This window comes from Aedes aegypti, chromosome 2 (genome assembly GCF_002204515.2).
Source record: "Aedes aegypti strain LVP_AGWG chromosome 2, AaegL5.0 Primary Assembly, whole genome shotgun sequence".
Lineage (NCBI taxonomy): Eukaryota > Metazoa > Arthropoda > Insecta > Diptera > Culicidae > Aedes > Aedes aegypti.
The window spans coordinates 337,436,302-337,460,950 of NC_035108.1; the positions used below are offsets into that span (position 1 = coordinate 337,436,302).

At 38.8% G+C, this 24,649-nt stretch overlaps 1 protein-coding gene across 1 annotated transcript; it reads right to left on the reverse strand.

Moving 5' to 3' along the window:
• Window positions 1-616: 616 nt before the first annotated feature.
• LOC5570987 (golgin subfamily A member 6-like protein 6) lies at window positions 617-21,124 on the reverse strand. The gene is made up of 2 exons (XM_021846060.1): window positions 21,012-21,124; window positions 617-4,667 (listed from the first exon to the last, which is right to left on the reverse strand). The coding sequence occupies exons 1-2, from the start codon at window positions 21,030-21,032 to the stop codon at window positions 3,780-3,782; spliced, it is 909 nt and encodes a 302-aa protein (XP_021701752.1). The 5' UTR covers window positions 21,033-21,124; the 3' UTR covers window positions 617-3,779.
• Between the last annotated feature and the right edge of the window lie 3,525 nt (window positions 21,125-24,649).

Here is a 24,649-nt window from a genome sequence, read left to right on the forward strand (position 1 = left end):
GCCAGTCCATTCCGAAAGCACGCACCGCCTACTTGTTATCAAGTCTCTCTCTCGTGGTAGCAGCTCTTCGCATTTCGATTCACTTTTTCAAACCCAGGAGGCTGCGATTTTCCACCCATTTTTTCCGCCTCACGGCTTCCTAAGATGGCTTATGGTCGGAGTTGCTCGTATGTTTTGGTTCCGCCATCGGATGCTTCCGGATTTTGTGTGTACCCAATTTGTGGAGCCGGTTTTACCAGCCAACCAACAGTGAGAGTGAATTAAAAGGCGCTTTCCTTTCATTCCATCGCTTTTCGCGGAATTATTTCACCGCTCATAACATGACTCAGTTTTCCACTCCAATGCCCCCTTTTCCCACCCAGGTCCCACTCGTGATAGACAATGCCATCATCAAGGGGGGAAGGGTTGGGATGCAGGGGCATGGGAAACATGGTCTGTATGCCAGTGGGTGCGTACGTGTGCCACCTTCGAGATGGTTGTTAGTTACCGTCTTTTTCAGTGGGACCCCAGTTGAACATGGTACAAGTAAATGCAATAGGTCCAAAAAATTGGTTCTTCCAAAAATGGATTGACACATACGGTCAAGATGATCTCTCTCGAAGGGATTACGAGGCACTTTTCTTTTTTTTGATGTAGAGGAACTTGCGCAAGCGATTGAACTACTTTGTAACGAAGTAAAACGGTTAACGTTAACGAGCTTTCTTTGTCGATCGATCAGATAGGTATTGCTCTGGGGCCAAGACGAGGGTCATTGTTGGAGGAGATTCGTCACCTTAGGTTGGAAATGGGCTATCGATTTGAAAGCCAATCGATTCGAAATTAGGGTCAGATTACGTAAATTTTCTTGATTGCAGCAAAAAAGTTTGAACAGAGTTTAAGAATTTTCGAAATATTTGAAAAAATTTAACCAATAAATTTGAAAAATTCCAACGCTGGTTTGAAGTTAAAATCAGTTTAAGGGGATAGTGAATTAATCCCTTATGGTAAAACTAAATTCAATTTGGCGAGATTTCCAAACAAAAAGTATCTGAATCTCTCAGTCAGTGATTGAAGAATTAAGAAATTTGAAATTACTAGCTACAGAAAATTTGAAAAATGACATGATAAATCACTATACTTTAAAAATATAATTATTCGTTCATAATTTTGACAAAATTTCACACTAATTTTTTCTATCTTTTCTAATAAGGTGGAAATTTTAATATATAGTATTACCCACTCAAACAACAATTATGAAATTCTGATGGTTTTGAATCGTGGTTTTAAATGAAATTGAAATAGAATTTTGAGGTACTCAAGATTCAAGTGTAATTTTTTAACAGTATTACAATTCCAATGATTAATATGGGATTCTATTTAAACTCGGTATTCTAGTGTGACTCCAAAAAATTTTGGAAGTATGCTTGGAATGCCTAGAATTAAAAATCTGCTTTTGTGATAATGGTTGTAATTTGGCACGATTTTCAAGAATTCTGTAGGGAATCCCAGAGTTGTTATCCCAGCAGAATGTTACGAAATTCAGTGGTAATTTTAAGGATTCTGGCAAAAAGTTCCATGATTCCAGTAATCTCCTTAGGATACTTGTGGAAATCGTGTAATTCCTGGGATTACAATCCTAGGGTTCTGGAGGATGTTTTTGGTATTTTGAGAACCGTTGAAATGTTATTCTGAAATACAAGAGAGAATGTTGAGGATTTAATGGGAATTTTAATGGCTTTGAACGATTACCACCGTTGGGATTCAGTGAAAATTTTCTCAGAAACCCCAGGATTCCCACCAAAATCTTGAAAAATTCTTACCGATTTTCAGGAATAACACCGATATTTCAGTGTTTCCCGGAGAAATCTCGAGGTTATGATCAGATTTCAATGATTCCGATCGAAGTACCAAGTAATTTCTTAAGAATTACATAAACAATACAACCGGAATCCCAAATATTACTATACGAATTCTAAAATTCACACAGATATTCAGAACTTTTCCTGGATTTCAAGAATATTCAACAAAAATCTAAGAATGGCTGCTGGAACCTCAACATTATTACGAAAAATGCAGAATGGCTGTCGAAATTTTAGAGTTCCTACAGAGTTTCTGGAATAATAAGCGAAATCCATGAAGATCCTTTAAAATGTCTAACGCAAATTCCAAATGTGTGAATCTCAGAATTTAGAACACAAATTTCAAAATAATTAAAGCAATGCCAACATTCCTACGAAAAATCTTAATTCTGTTCATTCACACTGAAATCTGTGTATGGAAATCTCATAATACCTCTTGGAATCTCAAAATTCACTTCGTAAGTAACTACTAGAATGCTAGCTTTATTAATAACGGAAGGCAGTTTGTAGTATGTTCCAAACGGGTAGTATAGTAAGGTGTCACAAACATGTTCCACATGTAGTATTTACGACAGGAAATTTTACTAACTCAACTGTACTACTTTCTATTCATACCGACGAATATTGCAAGCCGTCGTAAGTGTTGAGAGGTAGTTCACATTGTTAATCGTTGAATTTTAAGTTATAACTCATTTGCTATCAGACAAGGTTACGTGCTGTGTTAATTTAAGATTTCGTTTGGTGTTTAAGTACACTGACGTTTTCAGCTGTGTCAATTTAAAATCAACTGAATGTTATCGCTTCGAAAACAAACAATTGGCAAAAATCAAAAGTGTAGCTCCAATCCAATCAAGCGCAGTGATATAATTCTTGTAATCACTTGGCAGTAGGCGAGCAAAACCTGACTCCACCAATCACCTCTCATCCAATTATCCATCGCCTTCTTAGATCACACCCAAATTACATCTCAAATTCATCAAAGGTGGCCATGCGGCGATGGTCTCTGCGGATGATCCAATCGAAACGAATTTAAAACTGCTGCTTCTCCTGCTGACGTCGACTTTCTTTCGTCCAATTGGCCACAGTAACCCACAAAACACACCTCCCGGCTCATAACTTCATTAGGCCATTGTGTTATCAAAACGCACAATACAGCCGCGCACCGAGCGCCGCACTCGACGATCATATTGCGGGTATTGCTCGCAATTGGCGCCCAACAAAAAAAAACTGACCGAGAAAAACGGTTTAATTGCTTTCCATTGAAAACAAATACGAGCATCGTAGGAAGTGATTATCTCATCGTCTCGGTCTCGGTTCCCATATCTTTCTCCGAATCGTAGCGCCACGGCGCGGCTGATCGAGTTACGACGCGGGGCGGCGAAAAAGAAATATTTTGGCGCGCGGGAAGTAGTGTGAGATAATACGCTAATTGAATCGAAAGTATTTACATAAAGAAAACTCTGGTAACTGTTACCCGCTCGAAGAAGATGAGCTGCTACCCGCGACGTCGAAAGGTGCGTGCCTAATAGCTAACCTGCGCCTGCAGCTTGCCACCTCCGGCATCCGACACACATACACCCAGGTGGAAGTAACTTTTCGCATAAAAAATAATATTAGTCAGTAGAGGAGAGCACCCCGACGGAGGTGCTCTTGCCTTGCGCGCTCTTTCTTCAGGCTTCTTTGGACGTAATGTATAGAGGAAAATTATACTGACAGACACAAGAGCAGAAACAGAGTTAGCGATACCTTTTAGACTGTCGTCAGGGTTGCGCAACCAATCGCCCGAATTACTCCCGGGCACGCCAACGGTAGTTAAACCACGACGCTTACGCGCACCGTCCGTCACAAACAGAGAGCTTCAACTGACTCCTAACAAAAGAACGGAAAATAATACGAGACTAACTAAATTTTAACAACCTAATTCACTACATGGTACAGCGACTAATGCCATCCGTGGCTGACTGGGACGCAGGCCTTCTCCCATACGGGTTTCCACACCTTCTTCCACGCGGGCACTTGAATTTCCTTCCAGGCTGGGACCTTGATTTCTTTCCACTCATCCTTCCACTCCAGCTTCTTCTCGGTAGCCCACTCCTGCTTCTTCTCAATGCGCCAGATCTCGATCTTCTCCTCCTTCCACGCTTCCTCCTTCTTCTTCACCCAGATCTGCTGCTTCTCCTTGCGCCATACCTGAACCCACTCGTCCTTCCATTCCAGCTTCTTCTCGGTCTTCCATTCCTCCTTCTTCACGGTCTTGGTCACCTTCTTCCACACTGGCTTCCACACCATCTTCTTCTTCCACAGATCGTGGCTGGTGTACTCCCAACCGTGCTCGTCCTTGCCCAAGTACTTCTCCCCGGGAATGCCAACCTTCACCGTATCCGGCACCCAGATCTGCTTCCACTCTGGCACTTCGACTTCCTTCCACACCGGCACCTGCACCTCCTTCCACACAGGCTTGGTAACTTTCTTCCAGTCGGGCACCTGCACCTCCTTCCAGGCCGGGATCTCAGTCTCCTTCCAGTATGGCTTCTTGACGATCTTCCAGTCCGGGACCTTCACCTCGCGCCAGATCGGCACCTCGATCTTCTTCCAGACCGGAATCTGCTGTTTCTTCCACTCGGACTTCCAAACTTCGATCTTCTTCGATTCCCAGACCTTCTTCCAGTCCTCCTTCCAGGCTAGTTTCTTCTCCCACACGCACTTGGGTTCGTGGTGGTGATCGTCATGGCCCTTGTTGAAGAAGAATGGAGCCGGACTGCGTTTCTCGCGTACTGCGACCGGTTCATCCGCTAGAACTAATGTGGCACAGAGGCAGCCAAAGATTGCCTGCGATTTGAGAGGGGAGAGAGAAATTAGTTAACATGCGATAAATTGCGGCTGAAAGGCTGTCAACAATTGCGTGTTCACAGCTAATAAAAGTCAGAGCTATTCCCATGGAGTTGATTTCCCAGTAGACGCGGAATTCTTTGCCAGATAAACGTTTGCATGGTTAGTCGCGATGGAAAACAATGAAAGGAATTTTAGTAGGGTTTAACGTTTTTTGGTTTCAGTGGTTATAGACTACGGGTCAATTGGGTTCAGACGGGTCGGCGCCCAAAGTTTGCGTGAATTTAGTCGATTTTTCCTATTGTGGATTGTGTGGATTAGGCGTTAAAATGTTTGCAGTTTTCAAGGCTTTTATTTGTTTTAGAAGTAATGTATGTTTTCACGATACCTTCGGTTAGATATGGGATACAATACATTGTATGGCTGTTAACACCCTTCCGCTGTTCAGTATCGAGGTTTGTGGTTTGTATCAAACATCCAGTTTTTCAAAAGATCCAATTGACTGAAAATGGCAGTCTTTTCGAATTCAATTTTAATGTATTTCAATCTATATTATACTTTCGGAGTAGTGATGATTATCTAGTTCTGGGTTGTTAAAACTAACCCAGATAATTTTATTTTCGAAACTATTCATTTGAATGTGATTTATTCGTGCTGTTCCAAATTTGAGTCAAGGTGTTCGGAATATGAGACAGATTCAACACAGTGTTGTTGAATCAAAATGTTGTTGCATACTTTTACTTAAAAATAATACTAAAATCAACTAAATCAACATTATTATCGGCACACACAACAGTTAACAGTTAAATTTTGCGAAAAAAAATATTGTACAAATATCGGCTAATGTATGCCTATCAGATGTATTTGAAGTCACTGTTGGTCTTAAGGTCCAAGTAAAAATGGAGCAAATGTCAAAACTGAAAAAGCAGTTTTACACTTTCAAACTGACAAATCGAGAAAAATAAAAACACCCAGCAAACAGAAGGGCTGTGTGTTTTTATTTTTCTCGATTTGCCGGCTTGAACGCAAAAACTGCTTTTTTGCTCCATTTTTACTTGAGCCTTAAGTGTTCGGAATATGAGACAAAACGGTACTAATGCTAGATCACTCAGAGCAAACAAAACACAAATTATCAAAGCAAAAGCAAAGAATTGCAAAACAACAATTTTGAATCCAGCTTGTTACGCTAGCTTGCTATAAGGCTATTGCACCCTTCTCTTTCCAACAACAAGTTCAAATGGGATGTTTGTTGTTTTCATACGGAAACGGTTTCCGTATGAGAACAATCCATAAGCGTACGTGTGCAGGAAAGAGAAAAGTGAGTGAACGTCAGATTGCCTTATAATCTTTGAATCACCCCTTTTTGACGTTTCTTACCTACACTATATTTTTTCATGGTTTAATCTAAGCAAGCTTTGCGTCGTTGAAATGTTTTCATGTTTATGCAAAAGCACGTCAAAAAAAAAGTAATCCCTTATTATTGTAACAAAAATCTGAAGATTTCATTCCGGATTTTTTGCGTTTGATACAGTTTAATACAATTTGTTTATCATTTTCGATTTATGATAAGCAGCCATCAAATGCACTGGTGGCTGTTAATTCTGGATATATTATTTTAAGAGCTGAACCACGTGAATGAATGTTACGAACTACACAACGGATTTGGTGTCAAACAAATAGCTTCAGGTTTGAAATACTAATGGTTTTGCTTGAGATTTTTCTGCTAGACATACCTTGAACGACTTCTAAATGAAATCATGGAGTTCGAGGCTATTCTTGTTTAAAAAACAACCCAAATCAATGCCTGAGCCGTAACTGGCCCTTTTAAATACGAAACAGTCAAACATATTTTTATCGCACCTCTAACTTGGGTCACGTTTTCTGGATCCAATCCGTCGATAGACTGTCACCCACGAATGATAGGCCTATGATAAGAAATATGGGTTTATTCTACGAGTAGCGTGAGATGAGAAATCTCGGTCTCGTATAGCGAGGTGACGATACTCGACTCGAGTGAAGTAACTCTCCAAAGCTAATTAAAACGAGCCTTGTAAGTGAGAACTTTTGAACGAAAAATATGAAACATTTCGTGTGAAACGTTTCGAATACAAAGTAGAGTGTCCGAAATGAGAAGCTGGTCGTTATATAAATTAAATCGGTAATTAGGTCAGAAACGATTTTCTCGTGTCGAAGCCTAAAATGAATAGAAAGAAGTTTTTAGGTAAATATTGTAATATGAAAAAAACACTCAACAATCGAAGAGCATGGTCTACTAAGACCTAAGGTGTCATGCACAAATTACGTCACGCTCCAGGGGGGGGGGGGTCAAGCCAAGCGTGACAAGCCTTACAACATTTTCAGAGGACTCATACAAAAAATGTGGCAAAGGGGGGGGGGGTATAAAAAGTTGAAATTTAGCGTGACATAATTTGTGTTCCATCCCTAACTATAATATCGTTAGACAAGAGATGTCAAAAATCGCCCCGCAGTTTTTTAGCTGTGATAACAAGATACACTTCTGGTCACACTAGCTGCTGAAGTGAAAGTGAACATCAAATTACATCCAATGTTTCTCATGGTCTATCCGATAAAAATTTGCAGTTTTTTATTCGAATATTGTGAAACATTTACGCAATTTGGGCTGTATGGTGAAGTAAGCGATATATTGCTGTGTGCGTTTGAAATGCAAATATCAAATGCGGGAACGCCAAATGCGGTACAACTTTTAACAAGGAAGGCGAAGTCAAAATTTGATTTTCTTTGCTGGGTTGGCGGTTGCTAAGTATCCTTTGGTTACTTTGTGTTACCGCATATGAAGCGCAGTTAGACTGGATTTGCACGTCAAAAGCAAACAGCAATATTATTTTGCTGACAGTGCTAACTATTTCGCATGGAATCTGAATTGGACAAAAAATGTTATAATTTCCAAAGCAATTTTCAATCACTAATACACTAATGGTTCCTTGACTACTTGAAAACTAAAAATAAGCAAAAACTCAGATTTACTTTAACTTCAATCTAGCTGTTGATAAAACCCCTCCAAATCACCAGAGCTCGGTAATATGCTCTATATAGCAGCGAGCTGTTTTGCCTCTTTGTGAGGGAGTGAAAGAAAATAAAGCAGAGAAGCAACGAAAAATGAGCGAGGAAGATGGAACACAAAACACAACAGAGGAAAATTTCATCAAAAAAAGTGGTATTACAACTTCGCGAGACCTGTTTTGTTCGGGCGGGTTACTGAAGGATTCTTAAAAAGCGTGAGCAGAGGTGAGCAAAGCAGCAATTGAGAAAGAGTACCAGTAAACTTCCTCGCTCTCTCACACGAATCGTGAATTTTGAGTTAAATATACTCCTCAAAAATCTTCGAAATCGCCTCATTTTTGCATCGCCAATGAGTTTCTGTGAAGCCTGCTCTCAACACATTTTACAAGGAAATTCGTTAACGGATCTGCCAAATATCGGTTGAATCGAACTGGCTTCCAAAATGTGTGTTTTTCTCTAAAAACTTGATCAAATTTATATGAATAAAAGGCTCTTGAAACTCAAATTGAGAATAGCCGTTGCTTAACAAGCTTGAAATCATCGGCAACTAGGCGGTTAATTAAAGAGACAGTTAAAATTATGTATGTGATGAAAAACATTTGTTTGAAATCGTACATGAAAATTTGAAGAATACCCTGCAAAAATATTTGTTAACTTGAGAGTTTTGAGAGGGCTTTCAAATCACTGAAAATTGGTTGAATTTTCAAGTAAGGTTCATAACAGTTTTTTTTTTTTTGGAATTCATAACAATTTTTTAAGAATTGGTGGATCATATGATCTTAAAATTAAATCCAAAAAATAATCAATCGGGTAGTCTGTTCAATTTCAATGTTCTCTTGAAACTGATGTTTTAGTGACGTACCGTAAATTCGGGTGAAATTGAACAGTAGGGTAAAATTGATCACCGTATCACACGATTTTACTTCTTCTTTATGGAGCACAATTGTCAATGTAACTTGCAGGGAAGCAACGTTGTTTGTCGTAACTATTATCGAATTGTGTGTTGTGAAGTGTTTTTGCATTAAAGAATGTATATTACTATGAAAATAATTAAAATTTCAAAGTCATGTGTCATGTCATGGCGGTGTAGTATTGACAAACCTTTTTGCACATGATATCAATATGAAAGATTGTGAAGATGCTTAAAATTCATCCCCGAACCAGATTTTATCTTCAAAACTCGTACTAATACTTAGGAAATTGACTACATTTAGGCCTTTTCCATGCAATTCTTGAAATTTAACTATACATTAAATATTGCATTGTTAAGAATTTAGCAAGCATATTCGGATTCAGGGAGCTCAAATTCATTATGTAGAGTCGTTTCAAAAACTAACGATAATCGCATTGACAAGTGATCAATTTCACCTCGACATGGGATGAACGGGATGAAAAACTGGGATTCAGTTGAGGGATGATTTTTAAGCACTAAAATCATATTAGTTAGAAAATTTGTGTACACAAGCCAAAAAGGCTCACCGTCGTACTTGTTTTCCTGCATTTAGTTGTTTGACATTTGGCACAAAAACCGTGAAAAATGATCAATGTCACCCGAAATTACGATACGAATATGTGATCTTGGACGCACATTCTGATACGACACGTGGTTTACTGAAATGTTTTTTAACTACGTATCCTACGAGCACTTTCACAGTGATTTCTCCGTTAATTCCAGTTCAATTTTCATTTCTTACCTAGATTTTCAATAGTTTATGACTATCCATGTCCTATCAGGAAGGAAAGGAACTCAAATATGGTTCTACTTGTTTTCAACTGGCAGTTACATCACTTCACTATATGAAAGATTAAAGTAACCTGGCTATCTCAACTGTGCTGAACAATCGGTATCCTTAAGTTGAGGAATATAAAAAACACTCAGAGAATAAGTAGATAAAAAACCGAATTCAGTACTATACCATTTAATTCCACTAAAATTTGTAACTCTTGACAGATACGCGTATTTCGACCTCAACTGATTTTTTTTTTTTAGTTCTTTCAATTAGCGCTGTGATCCAAAGTCAGAATTTTAAATCTGGCAAGATATTAAACACATGTAGTAACTTTTCAGACTATCATGATTGAATTGAATATTTGATTAAAGTCAATATATAGAATTCCGTTGATTCAGTTCTAAAGCTGGAAAGAAATGCCCAGTTAAGTATGAAAATTATTGTTCACTTGTGTTCTTGAAAATTTAAGGCTACAATACAAGGTTATATTTCCGTTATTTCTGTTGAAATTATGGGATAGATTGAAGCTTGTGAGAAGTCAAGATGTCAAACGGAGTAGCGATGAATAAAACTGCGAAACAACTTTTTGTCGCAAGCACCAAAATACCGCTATTTATTTAATTTTGGGTTACTCAATCCATTTACATTCCATTCTCAGCAATATCACAGCACGTCAGGTTTTTGAGATACTGGCTGTTAAAAATGCAGAATTTGTCGATTTCAGCCAACTTGCATGCAAGTTCACCAGCTTGTATGTAGATTAATTCGTTCAATTTGCAACAGAATTCAAACTTCATATGTTATACAATACTTATCAACAAAGTTCAGAAAACTTGTGATGCTCAAAATTTAGTTCTTGATAATTAAGAAAAAAATAGTATTTTTCCAAATAAGAGACACAAAGAACTTTATATGGATACTGCAAACATGTTGAAAAAGCCGAAAAAATCTCAATTTTATCATACAATTTAAGACAAATTATATCGTAAATGAAACTTGAAGTCATATTTTCCATCCTTGATGAATCTGTCAATCAAAAGTTTGATAAATCATGCAATATAAATCAATAATGATTTCATGGTTTTAAAACCCATGTAAATATAGGTCGGACTCGATTATCCGGAGACTCGATTATCCGGGGACTCGATTATCCGGGATTCGATTATCCGGAATTTTAGACTCGATTATCCGGAATTTGTTTTTTTGCTGTTCTTGTTTTTCAATTTTTATGCATAAATCTGAGATAATTTCGTATTGCAATATACAATATAAATGATTTTGCAGTTTAGAACGTATTTAAGAAAGGGGGGCTTGAAAAAGTGTTTTTTTGTGTATGGTGGTCAAAATTTGTTTTTCCTGTAAAGACACCTACTGTTCCTAGAAAAAAATTCTGGGATAATAAAAATTACAAAAAAAAAAAAAAATACATTTTAGTCCCTTTATCAAAAATTTCATTTTTTTTTCTTAGTGATTCGATTATCCGGAGTGAAAAAAAAATCGCTACTCCGGATAATCGAGTCCGACCTGTATCACTAAAACCAGTGTTTAATACATATTTGGTGACCTGTAGCTCAAAATTTTGACGTGTTGAAGTATTTTTGAGAATGCCATTAGAGTCAGCAATCCTAAAAAATTAGCTATAAACACAAAATTCAATTCTTGAGACACGCAAAACCTTTTTTTGTTACGCTGTGTAACAGATACTCCGCGCAACATTGTTATTTCAAAAAGTGCTCCGCGGAACAAAAAGGATGAAAAACCCAGTTCTAGAGTAATTCAATGTTCAACAAAACATTATTGTCGTCTGCCCAGTGGTAAGTGGGAGTGATGCTCCTCTAGAGTTAAATAGCTACCCAGGTATCGCAGAGCTAATCAGAGCATTTATCGACTTTTATTCTAATGAACTACAGACAATTTTCAGATACATCGAACAGATTCAGTAATTTTGCCCTATCTTACATTATGTGCAATTTACGACAATACAGTTCGTCCTGCGAGAAGAACAGGCGAACCTTTTTGGTCGTCCAAAAAAGGCCGTAATATCAATAGCTCATACTAGACGTGATAGTGATATTGACAATACTAGTGGTGTCCTTACTTCACTTTTCAAAAATCTTGATTTCAAGCTGGGAAATTAAACACTGTAGTTTTTATGTCAAAAACAGGGATTGAATTCTGAAAAAAATAAGAGTATCACTCAATTATTGCTCTCTGTAACAATCATGATCGGAAACATATCATGAGAGAATGTGTATCATCTCCCGCTACAAATATGATTGCATTGGAAGGATTCCAGAGCGCGATAAAACCCATCTTAACAAGCTTCAAACTTGAGGAACACTATTGATATCAGATGTTCGGGGATTCTATATCATGTCAGTATAATAAAACACCTACAGCCAATGCGGAAAAAGTAAGAGAAAAGAGTTTTATAATCGCTTCTCTTTGGGGCTCTCGTTCGATGCTGTTATTAATAAAGCTTGTCACAACTTGCGATACATTGCCGATCATGGACTACTAATGGGATGTTTTTCTTCGCTTGTTTTGATCGTGCTTCGAAATCAAATGAGAACTATTTCTACTATGCCTGGTCAAAAAGGCTAATTCATTTCAGATGCACTAAAATCTGGTTGCTTAGCAATACTAAACTGAGGATAGTGGATTTGAATCTCGTCGTTCAAGTATTTTTTACAGGAGCATAAAACATATTTTTATTTGTCACATAGTATTCAAATAAAATTATGGTGAATTGGTAAAGAAACCCTTCAGATGATATCTGTGGAAGTGCAAATAGAACTCTAAGGCTGGGAATTGTTTCACTGATTCGTTTGACTTTTAGTTAAAGTTTGACATTTTGGTAGTCAAATGGTTGAATTAAACTTCGTGGTCGACCCATTTGAATTTTGACAGTCGTGTAGTACTTCAGAACAAACTTGACAGATGATTAGTTATTCTCAAATTACTGGGAGCAGAAAGCTTTTGAACTTTCAAGTTTAACAATGCTCGAGAGCAGGGTTATTTTTAACCGGAGGGGAAATATCTATCGAACGGTCAAGTTTCAACTGAAAGTTAGAAGAATCGGTGAAACGGTTCACAGCCTAAGTTGATAATCAGGCTCTGTCCCAGCATTGAATTCGAGAAAGACGCCTAAGATATCTGCTCGATACTACCTTCGGCTGCAAAAGCACTAAATCAACAAGTCCACTACACAACAGTCTACCCAATAACTCACAATCTTACGCCTATCAATGAAATTTGACATTGAACACCGAGAAGTACGACGATACCATGGCTGTTGAAGCCACCCAACAACTTCCCATTTCACCGCACGCGCCATTGTGGCAAACATAAATCCATTGCATCGCTTCCCTGAATGAAACCAACCATCCGGATATCTAACGACTCCATTGTCGTCTAAACCGCCCCTAACGCAGTGCAATGCCAGACCCATCAATTTCTCCCAATAGGTTTCGAGGCCGTCATCGACCTTGACATTGATGCTTCAGCGCTTCGACTCTCGTGAGGAGCCACCCGGTAACCATCGTTTCTGCAATTCCTCAATAAGTCAGTCAGCCAGCTCCACTTCCGCACGAGCCGATCAAACAACGACACGACTCGGAGCATAAATTTTAACAGCATATCATAAGCCAGTCAAAAAGCCGTCATCATCCGTCGTCGTCACCACAAAGACGTTCATCATCGCCGCGTGCCGACACCGTCATAAAGCATTCAATAGAAGTAAGCAACCGATGGGTGGGAGCAGCCTACCGGATAGACCTCTCGGTTGTCATCTCTCTGTTACAGCATAACAGGGGACGGGAGACCCCCCGTGTCGGTCAACACTCGAACACGCGGATGACAAGCAAACAAAAGCCTATCCGAGCATCGACAGCGCCCCATGTATACTGGACTTTCTTAACGAGCAACGCACAGCGAAAAGAAAGGAAAATTTGCCGCCTTTCGAGGCGTTTTGCATGAACAACAACGACGATCCAGAAGCACATTGTTCAGATGCCGCGCTTTATCGGGGACGCCTTGTGCCTCGTGGCCATCGCTTTATCATACTGGGTTGCGTAGTGCCATGCGCATTGCGCGCACAGCTGTCCGCGCAATCGCTTCGCGATTGTTCCATGTAATCGTTTTTGATTGGTGGTGAGCGACCGAGTGATGGTGGCGTTTTTCCGGATAAGTAAGATGGGTGGCGCCTTATGACACCACGAACCAGTGATCACCGATCGTCGTAATTAGTCGGAACGGGCACCACGCACGACTCGTGCGACAACAGAAGCGCTGCCGCTGCCCAATAAGGGGACGTGATTTATCGTCAAGATGCGTCAATAAGCGAGCTTTAGGGGATGTGTTGCGGTGCGTCGCACCGCTCGCCATCGCATTAACAATGGGTGACACTTTTAGGTGAGACCGAAAGAAAGCCGTGGTAGGTAGGTAGGTATTCGTATGCAAATGAGCGCGCGTGCCCATGCGTGCTAATGGATGCGCTTCTGCAGTTGAGAGCAGGTGAGACAAACATAAAGGATAATGGATGGCGGTGAATTTGATTATGTTAATTTAATTAAGTCGTGAAGTGACAACGAGATGATCTCCAATCAAGTGATTAAACGGACTTGATTGGTTTATGGATTGTTGTTGGAATTGTTTGATGGATGGGTACACGTTTTGGGCAAATATTTATTGGCGGTAAATGGCTAATATTGAATGAAATAAACGGTGGCGCTCTATGATCGGCAATGTATCGCAAGTAAGTGGTAACAAGTTTGATAAAAAATAAATAAATTATATCATGCACTGCTATCCCCTGATCAAATTAGAGCTGTAGCAGTACCGTAATGATTCATTTTACGGACACTTAAGGCCTCAGTGAAGTATAACCCAGCTTGGACCATACAAAATAAATCATTCTGTATGATTTTTTAGCGTTATCGAGCGTCGGAAGCCCTTAACTTTCGGATGGTGGGTAAAGAATACGCGTCCGCAACTTGAATAATTTTAAATAAATCAAAACGTGTGGCCTTTTCATGATTCTCATTCCGGACGCTCCCTCACTTTTGCCTCATATTCCGGACGCTTTGATTTGAATTACGGACAACTCATGATAATCATTAATGGAACAGTCAAATCATCAATTGAAATCGTCCAACCACTTAAGAGACGTCTAAGGTAGTTGGGCATTATACATTTGCAATGATATTTATGGAAAAACCTAATAGAACGAGCCTCGAAAATGAGAACTTTTGAACGGCGAAAATTGAAACATTTCGTGTGAAATGTTTCCCATACAAACGAGAGTGTCCGGAATTTGAAGCTGTCCGTAATATGAATCAAAACGGTATACAATAAACAGGCTCTGCTGTAAATCATGATTGTCACAGAGAGCGATAAGCGAGAGATTCTCTCAATTTTCTCAAGATCCAATCACTGTGCTTGAATTTCAAAGTTTTTTTTTACCGAATTATAGAACGAAATAAAAATCAGATGATTTCAAGCGAACCGATGAAGAATCAACATCAAATCAGCAGATTAACCCGTTGTTCTTATGGGAAGTAGCCGAAGAAACTGAGAATTGCACCATCAGTCGCATCAACTAGTAATTGTTAAAACGTTTTCGTTTTTGATCAGTTTGATAAATTCGGAGCCCCTGAAGTATTTAAAAAAGTATTTGAATCTTTTTTTGATTTCGGACAACATATCATAGAAGAACTGCAAATTAGATTGAAAAGTTCATCCATATTCAGACAACCTGTGTTCAGTCCTGCACCATGGCCTACTTTGCAATTTGAAAACAAACTGTGCACGATAATCGAAAATCACTCAAGCTTTTGGTGAAAAGCGAGCTGCAACATGACAGATCGATTTTTGGCACAATTTGTTTTGAACGATTTTAAAACTTTTCTACTATAAGATAAATTGCATCTCCCGTGCGGAATTGTTTTTCATTACAGCCATAATGAGTAGTGTCTGACAAAAAACTCACGATGGCTCATGAACTCCCGAGAAAACACTACTAGGGAATCATCAACATTTAAACTGAACGAGAAGTTATTTCATGTCTGAAGGTGTAGTAGTTAGGTTGGAGAAATAGAATTAACAGATGTGAACAAATATTTATGTAAACTCGAACCAATTTCTTCTATGATCTATGAATGTTTTCATTTGTATTAGCCCTATAAAAAATGTAAATGCTCTCAATGTAATATTGTCTTTTGGAAGACTAGCTTGCACTCTGAGCAATGCTGGTAAAGTCGGAATCTGTTCATCAAGAGATATTCTCTGTCTTGATGTGTGATTTTAAACAACTCTCCAAGATAAATCAAATATTGTTTAATTTTGATATTAACTACTGAAAGCACGTTTATTCCCAAAATGAATAAAGATTGCAACACTTTAAATCATAACTTCAAGCTGCTTGATACTGAAATAGAACACTTTTATAACAACTGTATTCCAACTATTTCTGCCTTTTTTGAAGACCTGGAGCTCTATAACACACAGACCCATCTCATAAGTATCCTTGAAATGCAAATTACAGCTTGGGGGATTTGTAGTCCATAACGTTCTGATCGTATCTAGAAACTATAAGAGGAAGTTTATTATCCACGTAAACGTACGTCATTGACACAACAGACACCGAGAAATATAATAATATGTTGCTACGTGGGCTGCTATGAAGCACTTTAAATCAAGCAACGAGAGTTACTCAGAGTTGCTTGCTATCATTCTCAAAGGTTAGCTCAAAAGCAAAAGCTGTCTAGCCCCTTGGTTTACATAGAACATGGGACAAGTTGGCGTGGAATGGCAGTTGATCTTCTCATCAATTTAGTTAGTATCCAGCTTAAGTTATGTTCAAGTAGTTGATGATCTTCAAAACACGTTGGAAGCCAAGCATACGAAATTACCTAGAGAAGTTTACAGACTTAACATCTAGAACAATAATCAATCCAAAACAAACGTCAAACTCGCACATTAACGCCCAATGCTAAAAACACTGTGTTTAGCCTATCGGTAACTAGATGGCGGTAGTGCACAAACGTCAATCTCGAACAAAAGCGATACGAGTGCCACGAGGGATCCGACCGCCAACGAGCAAATATTAGCATTTAGTGCTATTTCACTGTACGATAAAAACAATTTTTTTTTCACGTCTGTTTGTCTGTGTTTTGTGCTAATATCATGCATAACTGATTTGCATATCAATTGATTTTTTAGTAATTGGACACAAATCAATTATAAAGCATATAGTAAAACAGTTTTTCAAATTAATTTTCATCCCGAAAGTTTGTTGTGAAATCCCAGAGCACAGCAGGAATTTTCATGGTGTCGAAAAAGAAAACCGTATGGAATTCGCTGCATCTTGCTTGGTATTCTCAGGATACCGTTGAGAATCCTGAGAATTCGCTGAAGATCTCGTAAACAAGCATCCAGAGCGAAGTAAAAAACACCTTTTATATATATCCTATAGCTCTTATATTCCACTGGGATGTTTCAGCAAAAGCTCAAGACTCCCTTGGAGGCGCTAAAGACTTCATTGAGAATTCCGGGGATTCCTCTAGTAATCCACAGATTCCGTTAGGATCCCACTCTGCATTCTTAAGGCTTCAATAGACATTCTCAGGGTGGAATCTACTAAAAACTCAGCTAGAATCTACTGGATCCAGCTTGAAACCTGTATCATCTTTTAGTATTTTCGAACTCTCTGAGCAGAATTTCTACTGAAAAGACTCAAAAACATATTGGAGTATTTTAAGAAACATACACACTTAATTTAGAATGCTAAACTTCAGTTAAATTTAACCGAGATCTGCAGATCCGAGTAGTTGGCAAACAAATTTCCTTGGATCTCAAGACATGAAAGCCGAATATCGGTAAATCGTGCTTTGATGCTAACCAAGCGGAAAATTTGTTCTCCGAGTCTCGATTAAAATTTGGAAAAGTAAGTGCCAAGCTCGTTGAAAAAAAAACTGAGTGTGTAGGTACTACTCATTATTCCTTACCTTTTGGCAAATACGCAAATTCCGACTTCCATTTGCAATCTTCTTCAGTGTCAGTTTTCCGCATCCACTTGAAGTTTTAAAGAGTTTCGAGCGTTTTTAGCTGCTTAAGAATTTTAATGCGGAATGCTAGGCAAATACAAGTTCCAAACGGTTCTCCTAGGATCTATGAAGTTCAAATCACATTCATGGCATCTAAAGCAGGGTTCAAGCTTAATAAAGGTTCTACTGGGATCTTTTTCGGAACATTGCCGAGAAATCAAAAAAGATTGCTTTGACCCTCTTAAGTTGCTTTAAAGTTTATGATAAGAGTCGCGTGTGCATTAAGAGTAACTTTAAAGCTTTGAAATATACTGATGGAACGAAAAATATGTTTTGTCTTAATAATAATTTTAAATTGTGTGAGGGCATTTCACGTATCTCATTATAATGAACTAGGAAAAAATGCATATACTAGATTGTATTGCTGACGCGTAAGGCAGACAGTATTGTAAGCTGTCACGGTAGTCAACATGTTTTCGCTGATGCTCGGCAGCGCTTCCCTCAAAAATTCACATCACGAGCGGTCAAACAAATGTAGGAAAGAAAAATGTCAATTGAATGCCTCTGACCTTGATAGCTTCGCTAGAAAACTTTACGGGTTTGTTTGTTTCTGTCATTTTTCGTAACTAGCGCTTCTTTCACTATACAGTGACATACGTGTGTCACATTCGGCATAACTTGCTAGATCAAGCTATGATCCGATATGTCTGAATTTTATGCAAAACATATAAGGCTCTCACACCCTTCTCTTTCTAGCATGAAGATAAAAAGGGGTTTTTGTTTTTTGTTCTCACACGGAAAATGTTTCCGTGTGAAAACAATTCAAAGCGTGCGTGTGCAGAAAAGAGAAAGGTGGTAAAACGTTAGGTTGCCTTATGATTTATGCAAATATCATCGTGTCAGACGACATTCAATTGACAGTTTTTTTTTTGTGTTTCGCGATGCTCATTCTACCGCTTGTGCTGTGTGACAGGCGACGGTAGCGCTGATCTTCTACGCCTACTTTTCCCATGTTTTATGCACACCTTATGGACCGCGGGACAAATATGCGTAAAACGGCAAAGCAGATGAATGCAGAACAATAAAATGACTGACCATAACAACGAAACGAACGTCGCGCAAAGTGTCGAATGTTTACAGCACTGCTCAATATCAGTTATGTGCTGTTATTTTAATAGGGCCTAATTGACATGAGCGATTTGTCTTCATCGATCCTCTCTTTTGCTAATAACTTCGCAAAATTAGAAAAATCTGTAATATTTCTTGTTAATGAAGCAAGATAAAGTGATTCTCCATCTTACAGCACAAAAATATGTTACGAAAAGGGAATCATTTTTCTGCAATAACGCAAAGAAAGCAACGATGAAGAGAAATCAATGAATGCAGATAAGCCTTTATGAAAAAAACAACACAGAGTTGCCAAACGGAACTCCTAGGGAGTTAAAAGTTCAAATCAAGTTTGCAGAATCTTAAGCAGCATTAAAGCATAATAGAGACTTCACTGTGGGTTGGATGACAAAACTTTGAAAGACAAAACGTCGAAAGGAGAGAATTACTTGGAAGAATAATTCTCTTTTAAGGTGAAGAAGAATCGAAGCCAAGCTTCAAATTTTCAAGAGCACAAATCTAGAGAACTAAACATCCGTTTAAGCTGAAAACTTAATCGATTGACCACTAGCTGGTGGTGACCAATCGATTAAGTTTCCAGCTCAAACGGGTGTTCGGTTTTCCAGATTTGTGCTCTTGAAAATTTGAAGTTTGGCTTCGATTCGTCTTCACCTTAAATGGATAAATAATTCGCTGTGTGCCAATCGTAATTCGAAGCTTATTCAATCGATACCAATGTGAAAAAATACCTGAAAAACAATTTCACATCGGTGTTGAAAAAAAAAAAATTTCTACGTTTTGCCCTTTAGATGTTTTGGGATTCCATGGTTTAGCATTCGACGTTTTGTCCAGAATATGAGGCAAAAGTGAGGAAGCGCCCGGAATAAGAGTCATGAGAAGCGTATTCTTTACCCACCATTCGAAAGTAAGGGTTTCCGACGCTCGATAACGCTGAGAAATCATACAGAATGATTAAATTGTGTGCTCTATGCTGAGTTAAACTTCACTTAGGCCTTTAGTGTCCGTAATATGAATCAAAACTCTGGAATTCACCAGCTTGAGGATCAAGTTCGAGTTTGTGTTGCATCATCAATAAAATTGTGGAAGTTACTATATTAGAATCCAAATTCTATAAAATTCTTACTGGTTAGGGCAAGTACCCAGCAATGTAGGTGAAGACAAATTACAATTCAAAATTCAATTTATGCCAAAATGCAAAACATGCGAATTTTTTTAGAGGAAACATTTGAAAACTATTTAATTTTAATAAAATAGTCAATCAACTCATCGCGCAAATGTTTGTGTTCATTCCTTAGTATGATGTATGTTTCGTGCAAAAGTTTAAAATCAAAATGCTTTTTGAGCATATTGGCACTTACGTCAGATATGCAAACATGAGCAGTTTGGTCCAGTACTGTAAATGCACAATTTTCTAGAAAATGCCTCTTAAAAGTTGTATACAAAAAGAGACTAGCTTCTGGAACCATCTCAATACTTTTCTTATTGGCAGTTGTTATCCCACTTCACCCAAAGTGCGAAAGCGAAAGTAAGATTTAACAACATGAGACATATTGTTTGCTTAAGGAGTTGTGTATAATGGAAAGTTAAACTTGTACACTATTTGGAAGAATAATAATTAAAATTGAAACATTCAGACTTCCGAAAAACATTTTAGAGCATACATATTCCATAAATTTTACACAAACCGACTTCCATTATGCATGTGTTGTAAACAGAATCACTTCTTTGAGAATCAGCATCACATTATTACTGAATTGTTATCGTTTGTACTCCTTCACTTTCACGATTCTCCATAAAATTCATATTCATTTCAAAATTGTCCCACATTATACCGATCACATTTACGCACATGAAAGACGCTTCTCAGATGTCTCCAGCAGTGCACATAAAAGTCTTCTCCATCTTGGAGACTCCAAGATCATTGCTAAATCAGTACTAGAATTGAACCACATTAAAACCGCACAACTCCAAATCCGAATCCTTGCGATCGTCCAGTGATGGAAGTAGCACCTTGGCGTACTCTCGAACTGGCAATTAGCGTAATTACTACTATCCACATGATTAGTGAACTGCTGCAAGTCGCCTATTTGATGCTGCATTTTTGTTGTTTCAGCTTAAATCTCTGCAACTTATCACCGATTCAGTTGACAGAATTCTTCACTGATTTGAAAGTCCTTTTGAGTTGCACATAGTCCTTTAAAACCACCACAGTTTTTAGTTCTGCATCAAAGTTCCTTTCTTCTTATCACACTATGTTAGCACGTTATTAGTCAGTCCTTATTCATTTCCACATTTGCACGAATATCCTCGTGTACTTTTTCCCAGGACAAATTTTGTCACCAAACACCTGCGATTTCAATCGAACAATCAATATACCAAAAACAAAAAGTGACACTAACCAATAGCGCTAACGACCTCATCTTAGATGGTCGACGCAGCAGTTTGAAGCTAAACTAAACCAAACACTACACTTCTGGACCACGCTGGTCTTGATACTGTTAATAAATTGAAGAAGATCAACCGTTTTATACCAAAATTAAGTTTTTCTCTCGACGAGGGGTACCCGCGCTTGGAGCCCAGATCGCGCGAGCGCGAAGCCTCCCTCGGTAGGGTGGCGCACCGGTCGTCGAGGCGCGAAAAACTCGAAACCCGTTCGCCCCGAATGAACACCCCACTGACAGCCTCGGCTGGCAAGCTACGCGATGCTTGGGGAGGGAACTCAGCCCGAGGCGCTGGCACTCTCACGCGCGCGCGCGCCAACGAAAGCGAAAGCCTCGCCTCACAGCATTCTAGCGACAGCGGCGCAGGCTCCGACTCGGAGTGAGAGAAGAACTAGCAGACTCGCGCGCACGTAAAGCCACTAAAATTCCAAGCACGCAGACCAGATTTTCAAAGTCGAGCGCAATTGTTGCACAGTGGCACAGGGCCGAACAAAACTTCAAAAACTGAAGTTCTTAAAATTGTTTGTTTTCATTTTTCAAAGATTCCAATACCATCTATTCTCAAAATTTTAAGTTACTCTGGTTTGTTTGCCATTTTGGCGTGACCTTAACTGCCGTGAATCACAAGTCTGCATCTGCATTTTCATTAAAATTTATTTAACATCAATTTCTAATATATAAATAACTAAGATCACCCCCTTAGTCTAATGTATGTATCGTGCAAAAGTTCTGGATCACCTACGCGGCATGTATATTTTTGTTAATATCTATCAACCTAGGGGTCTGTAACTTTTGAATGTATAGTTTTCACACAACTTTTTCAGTAGTTATCAGAGAGACGGGGTTGGTGGTCTGATGGCTACCGCTTCTGCTTCATATGCAGAAGGTCATGGGTTCAATCCCAGGCCCGTCCCTTTCCTCGTACTTTGTAGTTGTATATCTCTCACTTGCTTCTATCCTCCATTTTAAATATACCACACTCAAACTATTCGTTCATAGCAAACGCTAGAACCAGAGACGGACAAGAAACCGTTTCCCTAAAAGCTTCCTACTTCCACGCGCACGCCTTTCTTACGCCTGATACATAGGCAGTCTGCTAACCACAAAAGCAAACCTCTCAGCCATGCCTTTCCCCCAATCCATATACTCCGCATGAACTGACGTGGATGCAGTGGAGTATACGGTCTACGTGGGAGTCAGTTCAATGCATCATCAATTCCTCCCCCTTCCCCTCATTGGTCTGCATTCTGACGTGGCAGGTGCCATTGTTGCCTAAAAATAGAAGATCACCAGCACTTATACACTGAGGATGCCTGTTAGTCCCAAGCAGTCATTCGGTTGGTTCCTTGTGTAAGTGCAGCTGATCTGGCGATACTGGAGTGCATCCACGGGCGGCCAATCAAGCTCAAGCTCAAGCTCAAGCTCAACTTTTTCAGTAGTTATCAGAAATTGAGGTTATTTGTAGTTTGCCACAAAACAATGAGAAGAATCAGTTAAGAAATGGCGTAGACATAACTCTCTGAAGTTGATCGTTTTGTATGAGAAAATGGTTTTGGTGCATTTTATATGCCCGATACTGTAAAACATGCCAATTCTGTGAAATTATACACCACTTATGCACGCCTTATTATTTACATTTAAATCAGCTATAAACTATTGAAATTGGTAGAAAAATTGCTGAGATATTAACAAAAATTTGCATGCGTCGCAGATGATTCCAAACTTTTGCACGATTCATACATCATTCTAAGTTCTGTACTGATTCGATACTGTAAGTTCTAGTGGTTTTAAACTTTTGCACGATACACCATTCTAATGGTAGATCCCAAACTTTTGCACGATGACTTAAATGATTATTTTATTTGTATTAAATAGTTTTCAGATTTTTCCGTCAACATTTCATAAGTACTTTTTAACTTTTGTGATTCCCGTTTTTTTTTCGGATGTGAATCATAAACTAATAGTATATTCCACCTCTTTCAACTCATTTGGGACCATACACGGGTAAAAATCTGAATTGGAACCTGGCTCTAAGCCCTTTTGGAAATTATCTAAAATTTAAAATGAAAACCTCAGAAGCCAATACCGGCAATGAAAGAAGAAAACAAATTATTACCAACAAATTGCGAAAAAGGCCAATTGAAAATCAAGTTACTCAGGACTTCGAAACTATTCTCAATCAAGAGAACGTTTTCGAAAATGCCTGGGAGACTGATTTGGAAGAAGTGAGAACTATTATTAAAAAATTCAAAAATATAAAAGCTCCTGGCGATGATGGAATTTTCTACATCCCCATCAAGAAACATCCCGAAAGTAGCTTATCATTCTTAGTTGATATATTTAACAAATGTTTTCAATAAGCATATTTTCCTGACAAATGGAAAAATGCTAAGGTTGTTCCAATTTTAAAACCAGACCAAAATCCTGCAGAAGCTTCTAGCTATCGTCCAATCAGTTTGCTTTCCGCCATCAGTAAACTTTTTGTAAAGGTCATTTTGAACAGAATGATGGTCCACATCAACGAAAATTCAATGTTTGCCAATGAACAGTTCGGATTCCGCCATGGACATTCGACCGCTCATCAACAACGTAAAAGTAACAAATTTGATCCGTTCCAACAAATCCGAAGGCTACTCTACTGGTCTTGCTCTTCTAGACATAGAAAAAGCATCCGACAGTGTTTGGCATGAAGGTTTGATTGTAAAATTAAAAAACTTTAATTTTCCAACATACATTGTTAGAATAATTCAAAGTTATCTGTCAAATCGTATACTTCAGGTTAATTATCAGAACTTCAGGTCTGAAAGACTTCCTGTAAGAGCTGGTGTTCCTCAAGGCAGCATTTTGGGACCAATATTATACAATATTTTCACATCTGACTTGCCTGAGTTACCTCAGGGATGTCAAAAATCCTTGTTTGCGGATGACACAGGCATCTCCGCCAAAGGACGAAGTCTGCGTGTCATCTGTAGTCGATTGCAAAAAAGTTTGGATATTTTTTCTTCATACCTGCAAAAATGGAAGATTTTTCCTAATGCTTCTGAGACTCATCTAATAATATTCCCCTTAAACCAAAAGCTCTTCATTTGAAGCCTGAAGAAACAATCTTCTATTGCCACGAATAATGCGTTATATATTTAAATATTTAGGTTAAGTTAGGTTAAGTAAATTATCAACGTGTTTTTTTTTCTCAACTCACCTGTAAAAAATCTGAACTGCTACGGCAAATGAAATGTAATATGTTGTTAGCAAGCACTTGGAGTCTTCGAACGTCGGGTGCTTAGGACGATCTTTGGCGGTGTGCAGGAAAACGGTGTGTGACGGCGAAGGATGAATCACGAGCTCGCCCAACTCTACGGTGAACCCAGTATCCAGAAGGTGGCCAAAGCTGGATGGATACGATGGGCACGGCATGTTGCAAGAATGCCGGACAGCAACCCTGCAAAGATGGTGTTCGCCTCGGATCCGGTCGGTACAAGAAGACGAGGAGCGCAGCGAGCTAGGTGGGCGGATCAAGTGCGTATCGACTTGACGAGCGTGGGGCGGAACCGAAGATGGAGAGATGCGGCCACCGAGTATTGTGGCGTTAAATTGTT